At 45.1% G+C, this 15,535-nt stretch overlaps 1 protein-coding gene across 1 annotated transcript in view; it reads left to right on the forward strand.

Moving 5' to 3' along the window:
- Positions 1-7,287: 7,287 nt before the first annotated feature.
- Positions 7,288-15,535, forward strand: part of LOC306940306 (uncharacterized protein) — a gene marked incomplete at both ends in the record, with an annotated part of 92,779 nt that continues 84,531 nt past the window's right edge. Inside the window, one exon of the mRNA XM_079525327.1 lies at positions 7,288-7,465. Within this exon, the coding sequence (XP_079381453.1) occupies positions 7,288-7,465 (178 nt within the window). The remainder of the gene's footprint in view (positions 7,466-15,535) is intronic.

Consider the following 15,535-nt stretch of genomic DNA (forward strand, 5'->3'; position numbering starts at 1 on the left):
AGACATTAGCACAGTTGAGGGTGTGTGTGTGTGTGTGTGTGTGTGTCTGTGTGTGTGTGACTATGCTCACACAGTAGTGGTGCCAAGTGGGGGGGGGGGGGGTGGGGGGAGGGGGATGGGTGTCCCTACATGTACCTCTACCTCTGCTTTTGATGGTTACGCACCGGCATCCCAAAGCCCGCTATTCCCACGCAACGCCATTTTTCCCGAAACGCGTAAGGTATTGCTAACCCTGACACATTTATTTTTCTCTTGATGTTGCACTTTGAGATTTGTTTCAAATATAGTGCGTTACAAATTACATTTTTCTGTCCCCGCTTTTGATATCTGGTCATTCATGTTTATTTTTATTTTTTTTTATTTTTTTTGCGGCTTACGCCTTTTATTGGTTTTTGAAGGGACAGACAGTAGGCCGACAGGAAACGGGAGAGAGATGGGGGAAGACATGCAGTAAAGGCCGTGTCGGGCTCGGGAGTCGAACCCGCGGCACACTGCGACTGGATTACCAGTCGGGTGCCCAGACGGTTACGCCACCGCCTGGGCGTCATTCATGTTTATGTCTGGTGGGGATATGTCTTATCACTGCTTCTGGACAGGCTGACCTTAATAATATGACTGCATGGTCGTCGTAACTAGGTCAAGTGCTACGGGTTAAGGTGGAGTCTGAAGTGGTGAGTCTTTAGATTATCGCGGACAATTGGGAGTGAGACTGCAGTTCTGACTGCAACGGGGAGTTTGTTCCACAGTTTGGGAGCCAGACGGGAGAGGAGTCTAGGACGTGTGGAGCGCTGTCCAGGATGTTTTAGGGAAGGGCGAAGAGTCTGGTACGTGTGGAGCGTTGTCCAGGATGTTTTAGAGAAGGGAGAAGAGTCTGGGACGTGTGGAGCATTGTCCAGGGTGTTTTAGGGAAGGGAGAAGAGTCAAGAACATGTGGAGTGTTGTCCAGGGTGTTTTAGACAAGGGAGAAGAGTCTGGGACATGTGGAGTGTTGTCCAGGGTGTTTTAGGGAAGGGAGAAGAGTCAAGAACATGTGGAGTGTTGTCCAGGGTGTTTTAGGGAAGGGAGAAGAGTCTGGGACGTGTGGAGCGTTGTCCAGGGTGTTTTAGGGAAGGGAGAAGAGTCTGGGACATGTGGAGCGTTGTCCAGGGTGTTTTAGGGAAGGGAGAAGAGTCTAGGCTCTTCTCCCTTCCCTAAAACATCATGCTATCAACATAACATATAAAGCAACCAAAGGCTTTGGTTGCTTTATATGTTATGTTGATATGTTTATGTCAGAGACCGTCGCAAATAAGAAAAAAGGACCAAAGTATTACAACAAACATGACAAAATAATTGTACTCTTATATACAAGTACACAACAAAGACAGCCTGAAACCTTGAAAGGACAGTTACAGTGAGGGAGACGGACAGACACACACATGTACAGTACAGCCAATTAAGACACAAAACTAAACGAGGAAAGATGCAGCAGGCCAGAACGAGAGGGAAGCTGGTAGTTGGCACAATGAAAACATTGTGTTTCTGTGTGTGCGCGTGTGTGTGTGTGTGTGTGTGTGTGTGTTGTTAATTGGTACATGCACTGTGTTTATGGCTGGTCTATCTGGGACGAGGCCAGACGAATAGACTACACACACATGCACACGCACACGCACACGCACACGCATCCGAAAACAGTTGGCCGGGTGCAGTACAGAAAAGGTTCTTTGTGTTGAATATTTCCTCCCACATTTTGGCCGTGCCATCAGAGGCATAGAAATGTTTCAAGCACATTTCAGACATTTTCTAGACTAGCGAAAATAACAGATCAACAAAGCGCATCACGTGCCACAACGTGTCGTGCAGCGAGTGTGTAGATCTGCTATTTTCTCTCTTAGTTTGGTATTTTACAATCTCTCCAGCTCTTTAGTAAACTGAAGGAGAAAAATCACACCTGTGTGAAGTGAGCGTTGTAACTGTATTGTGTGCGGGGGTCCCCGGGGGCAACGCCGAGACACCCAGGAACTCGCCCAGGGGGCTGGCCCGGTTCCGGCAAGCTTTCCCACGTCCGAAAGGGTCGAGAAATGACAGTTACCGTGTGGGGGTCCCCAGGGGATCCCCGGAACATCCGGACCCCCACGAACGTGGCCAGGTGGCCGGCCCGGTTCTGGCGAGCCTTCCCGCGTCCGAAACGGTCGAGAAATGACAGTTATCGTGTTGCAGCTTTCCGTGCTCATCCGTGCTACGGTGCTAGGACGTGTACATGCATGCATACATAGGGACACACATAGCTGCGTAAGGGAGTGGAGGCAGCGCTCAAAAGAACTGTGCAGGCCGGGCTCCACAACTTATCCAATCCCCTCCAATTTAGTCAATTTACATCGATTTACCATTTAGGCATTTAGCAGACACTCTTTATCCAGAGCAGTTACTTACAACAGTGGTTCCCAAGGTCCTTGAGGGAGTTCCAGGGGGTCCCCAGCTACAGTAAAGGATAGTTATAGGAACCAAATGGACCCTTATGGGTCTGTAACTCAGAGAGTGTACAAATGGAACCAAACAGACCCTAACGGGTTCGTTTGGTTCCAAGTGTACACTCTCAGAGTTAAATTAACAGTGATTTTACAATATAAATTGGGGTCTCAGAGATAGAAAATAAATGCCATTAAATGGGGGGCCGTCAACTAATGCATGTCAAACTGGGGGTCCTTGAAATTAAACGGGTTGAGAATCACTGCTGGAGCCTTCTTCTCTCATGTGGGTCCTTGGCATATTTTTTCAAATGGGGGTCCGCGGGGCTAATTAGTGTCAATTTGGGGGTCCTTGATATGAAGAAGTTTGGGAACCTCTGACTTACAATAAGCAAGGAAAAACACATCCATCACATGCAGAGAGACAGTGTATTACCTCATATCTAAGATCACAGGTAGCCTAGACCAAGAACCTATAAAGTCTGATGTCAATATCGCTAGAGGGCGCTATAAATCCACAGGTTCATGTACTTTTTATTTGCATTGTAATCCCCATAGGGGGGTTTTATATCGCCTCATATAAGAACTGTGTTTGAAAAATAAACATGTCATCCAGGCCGCTTCACTCATATGGATATGAAGAATCAACTGATTGAGAGAAAACGCTATTGTTACTGCTACTGAATTAGTTACATTTTCGCTAGAAACAGAGTATCATATATGAGTGACTGACTGTCGCAAATGATACAGAGACACCTCCCTGACAATAACGCAGAGACAGCTTGTTTATTTTTTGGACCACAATGCTTATATGAAACGATTTTAAGATGAGCCCATGTTGTTCTCCATAGAGAAATTACTTCCGTGAACCAGGCAGAACCAGGGGATGAGCGAGTGACGTCAGGACTTTCGGCGCTCTATTTAAAACTGTACAATATCAATAAATAAACTATACAGGAGCCAAGTCAACAACCCCGACTTGAACATTTATTTTCTGATTTACCAAAGAGGTGGAGACTAGAGACAGGGAGACCAGTGCCGTCTCTACAGGGGGGCATTGCCCCCCCAGATTGGATTTGGTGCCCCTCCAGTCCAGATACGCATGCCTGCGTACCCTATACTCTACCCTACCTTAGAAAAGTCTCCTGTGGACAAGTGGTGAAAATTAGCACATGTGCTAACACACTGTAAATGATGCATCTACAATTTGTACAACTGAGCAATGCAATTGTTATGTCCATATCAAATAAATAAACATAAACTGTATCAATATGTTAATGTTTTACAAATGTTAAATCTATACGTTCTTCATGATTATTGTAAATATGTACATGTTCAAATTAATTGAATAGTTAATAGAAATACAAGGTAATATATGCATGCAGAAGACATTATAATGCTCAACATATTTGTAATTATGTGTTTGTTGTCATAATTGTAGCCTATAGCCTTTTTCAAGCATCACTTTGTTAATAGGCGACTATTTGTTATACATAGGGGGTTATACATATGGGGGGGTTATACATAGGGGGTTATACATATGGGGGGGGGTTATACATAGGGGGTTATACATACGCCCCCCTGCTGATTCGTGCCTGGAGCAGACACTGGCGGAGACACCTGTCGCTTTCAAATGACATCTCAACACTCTCACATTATAGACTCCAGCTATTTAACACTCACTGTAACATCATCACTCACGTCCTCTTTCTGCATTTAAATGTGTTGACGAGTTTCAGTTTCCTCGAGCGCACAAGTCTGGTAGAAAAAAGAAGGCATGTGTAGGATTGGGACACTAATGTGTCTATCTGTGGAATGTTACAGTCACTCAGGAGGCGAGAGAGAGAGAGAGAGAGAGAGAGAGAGAGAGAGAGAGAGAGAGAGAGAGAGAGAGAGAGAGAACACTGCTGACTTAATGGGTTCCTCTGTGAGCTGCTCTAAGTGCTGACACACAAACACCCACTCATGCAAGGCCAACCAACCAACACACGCACACACACACAAGCAAGCACACAGTCAGGCACACACACACACACACACACACACACACACACACACACACACACACACACACACACACACACACACACACACACACACACACACACACACACACACACACACACACACACACACACACACACACACACACACACACACACACACACACACACACACACACACACACACACACACTCCCTCCCTCCCTCCCATCGACCCGTACCTTGGATTTGAGCTGAGCTATGGAAGGTCGTGGAGTGGAAGTCCCTCACCTCAAAGCGGAGCAGCTATTGAGTTGATCAATCAGCTGTGACCTCACAACAGATCAGCATATTGATCATGCTAATCCCCCCCCCCCCCCCCCCCCCCACCCCCTACACACACACACACTGCTAGAATAGCTTGTACTTTCACCGCATCATCATTTCATTTCATTTCATATTTATTTATTTCATTTCAGTTATGGATTTACATGATCATATACATTTTTACTTTGTACTTATTATTTTTTACATATTCCATACAGAAAAGAAAAGGAGCAGGAAGAAGATAAATCATCATAACCAACCCTATACTGCAGCGGTGGTTCTCAAAGGTGAGGGTCCGAGGAGGACCTCGGGGGGGGGGGGGGGGGGGGGGGGTTGTGGGTTCATCCTCCCCCGGGGGTCCCCGTGGCTAAATTAGTTAATTGATGTTGAGCTATCGATTACTCACCTCCCCTTCCGTGCATGGAGCCTTGAATTCATGGAGACTTCTTTGTTTTTGTAGTATTCTAAGCAGTGTTGATTTCGTCGAGTAAAACTAAGACGAAAAAATGTCCGTCGACTGTATACCTTTTTTCACTAAACGGAAACTAAATGAAAACTAAGCTATGGTGACTAAAACTAAGACTAAATATATTGACAATTTCGTTAAAAAAAATAAAAACTAGACTAAAATGTTAGGAAGCGACTAGTGGACTAGTCCTTTTACACTTGGTTGCATGCTGACAATAGCAGATCTACAAGCTCACAACGCATCGTGCTGCGACGCGTTGGGAGTCTCCATTGAGTCCGATCCTCCTCCAATAGCTGACCTAAGTATTAAGCTCACAACAAGGTGTGACGTGGTTGGTTCATGTGGTTCAATTAATTCGTCATCATAACTGTCACTTCCTGCCAGCCTGCATGGCGTCAACACATGGATTTATTGGATGATCGGTGGATGCCAATAATGGAGCGTTTACCATTTCCACACAGGCAGCCAATATACCGATCCACAAGCTCATTAATCACTTCCAACCTGGCATCCATGCATCCGCCTTTTGGACATGTAGGCCAAAATGTCAAAGAAATTAAAAAAATTTGAGGGGCACAAGGTGTCCACCTTTTGAAGGTTTGTGCAAACAGTAAACACAAACGTTGCCCTAACGCAAACCGTTGATAATCAATGGCCAGCTTTGAGCGTTTGTCCCAATTACACACACACACACACACACACACACACACACACACACACACACACACACACACACACACACACACACACACACACACACACACACACACACACACACACACACACACACACACACAATGAATGGCAAGCTTTGCATAAACACAAACACTGAAGACGAAGGTTGAGGGCGCAAAACTGTATAGTTTAATAAGTAATAATAGTGTGCATTAAATGTTTCCGTTTCTCGCTATGGTCTCCAAAGAGACAAGGAGACATAAATATTATAATATCAACATAGTATTATTCATAATACATTCTCATCAGTGATATTCTCATAGGAAAATATTAAAATAATGCGAAATCAAGTGCTTTGAGAAACGGGGTATATCTTCCGTGTTGCTGTGGACAAATGGGGTTTCTGCATGAGCACAATAATAACTCCCATGCAGTGGCAAAGTAAGGAGCTACCACTGGGCCGCTACCGCTACCGCTGGGCCTACTGGAGCTACCGCTGGGCCTACTGGAGCTACCGCTGGGCCTACTGGAGCTACCGCTGGGCCTACTGGAGCTACCGCTGGGCCTGATGCAATATGGAGCTACCGCTGGGCCTGATGCAATATGGAGCTACCGCTGGGCCTGATGCAATATGGAGCTACCGCTGGGCCTGATGCAATATGGAGCTACCGCTGGGCCTGATGCAATATGGAGCTACCGCTGGGCCTGATGCAATATGGAGCTACCGCTGGGCCTGATGCAATATGGAGCTACCGCTGGGCCTGATGCAATATGGAGCTACCGCTGGGCCTGATGCAATATGGAGCTACCGCTGGGCCTGATGCAATATGGAGCTACCGCTGGGCCTGATGCAATATGGAGCTACCGCTGGGCCTGATGCAATATGGAGCTACCGCTGGGCCTGATGCAATATGGAGCTACCGCTGGGCCTACTGGAGCTACCGCTGGGCCTGATGCAATATGGAGCTACCGCTGGGCCTACTGGAGCTACCGCTGGGCCTGATGCAATATGGAGCTACCGCTGGGCCTGATGCAATATGGAGCTACCGCTGGGCCTACTGGAGCTACCGCTGGGCCTGATGCAATATGGAGCTACCGCTGGGCCTACTGGAGCTACCGCTGGGCCTGATGCAATATGGAGCTACCGCTGGGCCTGATGCAATATGGAGCTACCGCTGGGCCTGATGCAATATGGAGCTACCGCTGGGCCTGATGCAATATGGAGCTACCGCTGGGCCTGATGCAATATGGAGCTACCGCTGGGCCTGATGCAATATGGAGCTACCGCTGGGCCTGATGCAATATGGAGCTATCGCTGGGCCTGATGCAATATGGAGCTACCGCTGGGCCTGATGCAATATGGAGCTACCGCTGGGCCTGATGCAATATGGAGCTACTGCTGGGCCTGATGCTACCGCTGGGCCTGATGCAATATGTGGACAATCTGGGCCACAAGGAGCTACCGCTGGGCCTGATGCAATATGTGGACAATCTGGGCCACAAGGAGCTACCGCTGGGCCTGATGCAATATGTGGACAATCTGGGCCACAAGGAGCTACCGCTGGGCCTGATGCAAAGTAAGGAGCTACCGCTGGGCCTGATGCAGTAAGGAGCTACCGCTGGGCCTGATGCAATATGGAGCTACCGCTGGGCCTGATGCAATATGGAGCTACCGCTGGGCCTGATGCAATATGTGGACAATCTGGGCCACATCATTAGTTGATGTTTGAACCTCAAGTCTGAGTCCCTGGGAGATGTGATGTCAGCTATCATGTTCAACATGATTGTAGAACCCAAAATTTACAACTGCAGCGCAACCACTATACTATACTATGTCTCCACTTTGAAGAAGAAAAAAAAACGCTACTCTGGTATAAGCTCATCTCCCATTGGTTGCAATTAATGTGCGCCAAAACCCACAAGGCACACATGGACTGGTCTCACTGTTATGAAGCCACTACAGTGTAGAGATAATAACACACCCTGCTTTTTGTTACATTATGAAATCTATTCTCTCTCTCACTCAATCTCTCTCTCGCACGCCCGCACGCACGCACTCGGTTGGTATTGACGGTACAGTCAGATGATGGTGGTTCATTTGACCCCGTCCATATAAATAGGTCATTTGACACAGACAGCCCAGCAAGCCAAATTACGTCATGATGACGTCCTCCGCGGTGATAATATAGCTTATTCGGGGCCAGATCTGACTAGTTATATATGACTTAAGTTGATCTGGCATCGATCGGACTCTCTCTGATTCATCCAGGGACCTCCGTTTTAGTGGGCATAATTTATGTTGGTTGAAATTAGGTGATATTCTGGGCCAGATCTGACTAGTCCAGTGACGTCTGGACACAATCGAGACGTCACTAATTTGTCCAAGTCCTGACCGACCGTGCTTGCTGGGAGAGAGTCACCACTTAAAGGACGGCTCTGCCCATCTTCATATAATTGCTCCTCAGTCACTACTAATGCTCATGAATCATGATAAAACGCTATCATTTTTGTCTCCTTTGTCTGTGTCTCAGAGGAGAACTGTGGACAGTTCAGAAACCATGCCTATACCTATATACCATTATCCTTTATTGTTATTAGTACTTGCACGAGCAGAGTGCGCAAGTACTGTTTTCGGCTACGTACAGTATGTCGGTGGCCAATCAGGGATTGTGTATTTTTGGTACGTTTCATTGGCTGGGTGATCGACTGGGTATGTACGTAGTACTGGTTGTACGTATGTATGTGCGGACAGTAAGTTGACACGAGGCAGCAGTAGGTTTGCGTGCTCTGCTCGCGCACAAGTAGACCATTCATGGCCAACTTGTGTGCAAAGCACAAGTTGGCATCTGAACAGAGTGCATGTCTAGTTGTTTTTGTGTTGCCCCTGGGGGCTCTACCTCCTTTGTTTTGCCCCTGGGGGCTCTACCTCTTGGGGGCTCTACCTCCTTTTTTTGTGTAGAAGCAGTTCCTGAACAACAACACTGTATATTTAGGGCAGTGGTGCTGAGTCTGACACATTTGTCTGTTAGCAGAATCTGCCTCCAGAGATTAGACACTATTAGTTACTGTACATTAAAAGATGGTGTGCCGTGATTTTTTTCCCCACCCTAAAACATGATCATCAGAAGATTTTTTCAAAGAAGTGTACAGTATTTGTTTGTATGTGGACACGCCCACCAGTTCATTAAGTATGCCTGGTTTGCCTGGTGGGTGGTGATCCACCTGAACTGAAGCCGCACCCACAGCTTTTTTAGAAAACATTTAGGAAGCAGAGATTCGTACATGCAACCTTCGTACATTTTTGACCCCTCTATCACACGGAACTATGTTTTTTATGTCCACATCACTACGCCCAAAAAATAGTTCCATGTGATAGAGGGGTCAAAGTTGAACGAAACGAAATACAAATGACGTTAGTTTTGTGAATTAATTTAATTTTACTGCGTGGCCCCTAGTGCCCCCCACAAAATGACCGGAACTACTTAATATTGACCAAAACCAGAGCAGAACTCCCACCACGGGACTTGGGCAATCAATTAATACAGTTGCAACCACTATGATTTCATACAGCTTAACCCATTTTGACCTGAGATCAGATTCTAAAAATATCTTCTACATCCTGACAGTTTTCTGAAAAATCACACCCATGTGAAGTAAGTGGTGCAACTCCGTGTGGGGGTCCCTGGGGGGGGGGGGTCCCTTGGGGTTCCAGACCCACAGGAACGCACCCAGGGTGCCGGCCCGATTCCGGCGAGCCGACCCGTGTCCGAAACGGTTAAGAAATGACAGAGTTACCGTGTGTGGGTCCCTCTACTGTCACTGTACTGTACTGTACTGGCACACCCGAAATCACCAGTTAATATGTGCGTGTGTTTGTGTGTGTGTTAGGTTGCGCACAGGTGGTGAAAAACAACCATGCTGTTTTCGTGCTCAGACGCAGCCACCCACACACCCACCCACACACATAGTCATTTAAGGAAGTGATTGCACCACTTAAAAAGCTATGTTTCTATGTCAGTGGTTCTTCAGAAATTGTCAGTATATATTTAGTCTTAGTTTTAGTCATCGTAGCTTATAGTTTTCATTTAGTTTCCATTTAGTTTTCGTCAGAGAAAAAAGGTAGTCGACGAACATTTTTCGTCTTAGTTTTAGTCGACGAAAACAACACTGCTCCAGCCTCCGTGCACACGTGACGCAACGGAGGAGGAACACGTCACCACACATCGATATTCATCATGTTGGACTCACGTTGTCTTTCATTAATCACTATGCCTGTCGCTTCTCAGCCATGGGGCTAACCTTCTACTTCAGACATCATTTGTCAATGTATGTCAATATGTCACTGCGAATGCATTGTTATTTTGGCGTCTTTGCTCTTGTAATAAAGGCACACACACAATTAAAAATGTGTGTGAACTAAGCACATTACTATCGACATTAACCCATTTAGACCTGAGCTCGATTCTACAAATGTGACTAAATTTGACTGAGGGACTGCCATTGGAATTTTTTGAATTTTCGTTTTTTCATGTCATATGAAAGCAGGGAATCATAGCTTCAAATTGACATATTGGTTGTTCAGTTTGACCCACCAGTTTTGGAGATATGGCTTATAGAGTAATGTCTTGCAGAAAACAGCGAGTTGAGAAAACAGGCTTGAAAGGTTCACTTCTGTGGTCTCTAACATTACACCTAGCTACATGTTTAAGCATTTATTTCATATTTACATGTCGATTTCAGCTCTGACACTTATTTCAGACATGCTCTAGTATGTGAAGAGTCTGCCTGTGCTATTAACTCATTTTGGAAAAAAATAAATAAAAAAGTTTTTCTCTGGTGAAAAGCTGTAATTTGCGCGATGGCAGGCTCTCAGTCAAATCTGGTCACAAATGTCTTCTAAATCATGACAGTTTGCTCAATGTTTTTCATGTCAAGGACCCCCAGAATTGTCTGTATTTGGCACCGGATCCCCAAGATTTGAGTTGAAAACGTTCACGCTGAAAGAATATAATAGTCAAAGATTTGTGCCACATTTTCTCGATTTTTCAAAAAAATAGCAGTCCGAGCACCGAGTGCCGCGCTACGAGCTTGTAGATCTGCTATTGTTCAATAGCTAAAGTACAACATAATGCTTAAAACACCAAAAGGGGTTCCCGCTCTGAATGGGTTAATTCCTGTACGTACAGTATGTGTTAATGTAGGCCTACTGTACAGGGAAGGCAGAGAAGCCTAGTGTCACACATGATTTATTCAAATCATTTCTTGTTTGTTTTGTTTTTTGTGGTCCTCTGCTGACAAGAGACCAGTCCAAACAGTGGGGAGAGAGATCGGCCCCACTGGTTTGTCTTTCACACTCTCACACAACAACCCAAATACATATTTTATTTGTTGTTGCTTTGGTAAAAAAAACAAAATCACCCTTGTGTGAAGTGAGGGGTCGCTCTTATTATCCTATACATCATCATACATCATCTCGTTCCGGCCAATCACAATTTGCATCCTCACCTAAAAGGTGGCTCAGAGGTAGAGTGGCTGGATGGCAACCGCAAGGTTGCCAGTTCGAACCCGGGCTCCCCCAGAGTTAGTGTCGAAGTGTCGTTGATGTGCTGGTTGGTGCCTTGCATAGTTTCCGCAGCCATCGGTGTATGAATGTGTGTGTGAATGGGTGAATTTACCATTTACACAAACACTCAAAGCTGGCCATTCATTGTCAATGGCATTCAATGTTTGTGTTAACACAATGTTTGTGTGTGCACAAAAATCCTCAAAGCTGGATAAAGCCCCTCAAAAAAAGGGGGGGCCAGTGATGGTCACTGGATGTTTTCAGAGGGCCGGCCATTTCTGTGAGAAGCGCTGACTATACTATATCCATAGGGTCTTCAATAGGGGGTGCAGATCCTCATTAATTATTGGGGCCGCCAAATCTTTCTGTGTTGAGGATTTTTTTTTTGTTCTTTTCTTTCTTTCCACTTGAACTGTATGATCCCATTTCTGGGGATATCAATCAGGCTGGAGAAAATGTTGTTCGCTGCTGTATTTGTCAAAGTGCTTAAAGTTAACAAGCCGCAACAAACTGGTTACGGAGTATTATGACAACATTTGGAATTGAATTAGGTTTGTGGGGAGATGGAGAACTCTCCCCAGCTGAGCATCCCATGCTCCTCAGCCCTCTTTGCAGTCAGTGCGTGTCGCTCGTTATTACAATGAAAACCGTTCTTGTAAATCAAATGTGACAATAAAAAAGATGAGACACTTTGAAATAGTTTTTCTTTGGCACAGTGATGTGTTGACTTTACAATATAAATTGGGGGTCCCAGAGATAGGAATGCCATTCAATGGGAGACTAATGCTTGTCAAACGGCTGGTCCTTGAAATTAAACGCGATGAGAATCACTGCTAGAGCCGTAACAAGTCCCTGGCATATCTTTTCAAATGGGGGGTCCGCGGGCCAAATTACTGTCCATTTGGGGGTCCTTGACATGAAAACGTTTGGGAACCTCCGTTCTACGTTGACAGTGAATGAATGAGATGTGATACTACAGATTATCTGAGCAAGCATGAGATCACAAACCCTCCAGAAGCAGACCATGAGACAAAGAGTTAAAGGGATAGTTCAGATTTTTTTAACTTGTATGAAATATGAAATACTTGCTATTAATATAGTGGTTGCAACTGTATTAATTGATTGCCCGAGTCCCGTGGTGGGAGTTCTGCTCTGGTTTAGGTGAAATATTAAGTAGTTCCGGTCATTTTGTGGGGCGCACTGGGGCCACGCAGTAAAATTAAATGAATCCACAAAACTAACGTCATTTGTATTGTTGACCTATTGCTAAAATATTAGCGCAACTTTTGTTCTTTTTTTACCCCTCTATCACACAGAACTATGTTTTTTGTGTCCATATCACTACGTCCAAAAAATAGTTCCATGTGATAGAGGGGTCAAAGTTGAACGAAAGTTGCGCTAATATTTTAAGCGAGGAACGCAGGTGTTGTTGCCTGGATCAACGACAGGTGTCCTCCAGGTCTGCTGAAGAGGGGCGCAACAACGCAAGCGTAAAAAAAAGCGAAACAGTATCCATCCAGGTCTGGTGAGTCGCGGGCGTGTGCACGAAACGAGCACACGTGCAACAAATTCACGGGACCGCGCTCACGTAAATACGCTTGCGTTGTCGCACCGCAACGCAGGTCTCATTGAAAATGAACTATAGGCGCGTTTATATCGCTTCACGTTTGAAAGGCCCTTTATGCATCAACATAGAACCATCAAGGCATACATTAAAGTGCAAATAACATGCATTTTAAAACTGTTTTTAATATTTAATATCATATTGTCTATGTCCCTCAAACTTAATTCTAATGTTTGAGCCTCAATCACCACTCTGATATAACCAGTCCTTGTCTTTTCTTTCTGGACTTTGAAAGCAGTTTTAGCTGCAGTACCACAATGTCCTGAGGTGGTGGGGGTGCTGATATGCAGATTATTTAATATTTGAGTCATTATAATACTGATGCTAGATAAATCCAGGCTTGTTTCCATTCCATGCCAGCTTGGAAAATCAACAATGGCGGACATTGTAAACAAAGTGGAAATGCAAATTTGGAACTGAAGACTGAAGAAGAGGAGGAATTATACAAAGTAGGGTGACATTGATGACATCACGATGAGGCCAAAATCAGTCGAGCTGTTCCTGAGAGCAATTTCCATTAAAGCACCCATATGATATGAAAGCCTGATTGTTCAAAATTGGTTATTTGTGGGGATAGAAAACACATATGGGAGCCCCAAAAACACAAAATAAATAGAAAAAGTTGAATTTTATGTTATAGGTCCTTTAAAATACAGAATAATTAACATACAAACCACAGAACACAAACGATATAATATTGCGTCCAGGGAGAGTGAGCTAGCAATGTGTACACCCATGCCTCTGTACCTATACCTGAACTACGCACGCGCATACACACACACGCACACAGTCCTTTAAGTCCTTTAATTTCTCCTGTCTGGCCTGCATGCTGTGTGACCTAAAATGAGTCCGACACCCCTCCCCCTCCCCCCTCCCTTTAGACACATCCTGGGTGAAGGTGTGGAGAGTTCTTCACGTCGTCCTCCCTCATGTTATTAACTAAATAGATGAGATTAGGCTGCAGATTGTGGCCTGAAGGACACAGACCTTCATGGTCTGTGTCCTGTTCCGTTGCTCCCTGCTGTGACGCTGTGCGTGCTGCTGCTGTAACCTGTTTAGCCCATTCTGGACGGGAACCCGGAACCCCTTCATAGCTTGTGACAGCGGTGGCCGAACGGATTGCGGAGCGGTCTTGATACCGGAAGGTCGCCAGTTCGAATCAGCGGTCCAACACGTTAAAATTACCACCGCTGAAGTGCCCTTCAGCAAGGCATTGAACCACTACCATGAAATGTTCTATGAGCAGGGCCTGGCTGGAAACAAGTTCTTGAGCTTAGCCCACCCTGGTTAAATATAGTAACTTTGCTTTGCTTTGAGCTATTGAAAAATAGCAGATCTACAAGCTCATAGCGCGGCACTGTGCTGCGCTACGAGCTTGTAGATCTGCTATTTTTTTGAAAAATCTTGAACGTTGTGGCGCAAATCTTGGAATATAAATTATTTCAGAGCGAACGTTTTTAAGTCAAATCTTTGCTTCTGGGGGTGGGGGTCCCTGGAACAACATATTTTCAGATGAGGAGTCGGCGGCCAATTACATATAATTCTGGGGGTTCTTGACACCACATGCAATAGTTTATGAGAACCACTGATAAACATTGGATTCTCAGAAAATCTGTCTGATTTACAGTAGCAGCCGATTTAAAAAAAAAATCGGCCTCAGGTCTAAATGCGTTAGAACAGATCTCTATGCCGACCTTTTCAGACGATTCATGTAAATTGAAAGGTTTCCCCCCCCCCCCCAGCCTCAGGCCCGAGTAAATACATACATAGGAGGGACATTTGATTTCCATCAGAGGGCAGTGAGGACACTCAGACAGCATCACGGACTGGGCAGGGCTGGGTCACCATGCTGGAGCCATTGTAGTGTGTGTGTGTGTGTGTGTGTGTGTGTGTGTGTGTGTGTGTGTGTGTGTGTGTGTGTGTGTGTGTGTGTGTGTGTGTGTGTGTGTGTGTGTGTGTGTGTGTGTGTGTGTGTGTGTGTGTGTGTGTGTGTGTGTGTGTGTGTGTGTGTGTGTGTGTGTGTGTGTGTGTGTGTTCGCTCTGAAATAATATATATTCAAAGATTTGTGCCACATTTTCACGATTTTTCAAAAATAGCAGACCTACAAGCTCATAGTGCGGCACTTGGTGCCGCGCTTGTAGATCTGCTATTTTGCAACAGCTAAAGCATAACATAATGCTGAAAACACACACAGTGTGTGTGTGTGTGTGTGTGTGTGTGTATATATGGCATATATATATATGGCTGTGTACCAGTGTTGATTTCGTCGACTAATACTATGACGAAAAATGTTCGTCAACAACCTTTTTTCACTTTTGTCAACAAATAAAAACTAGACTAAAATTAGCTTAAGACCCATTTTTTTACTCTAGCATTTGGCATTTTGGCATTTTTTTTGTACTTTGATTGTGCCTTGATTGTTATGTTGTTTGATATTTTTATACTTT

The sequence above is a fragment of the Electrona antarctica genome (genome assembly GCF_951216825.1).
Source record: "Electrona antarctica genome assembly, chromosome: 16".
Taxonomy (NCBI): Eukaryota; Metazoa; Chordata; class Actinopteri; order Myctophiformes; family Myctophidae; genus Electrona; species Electrona antarctica.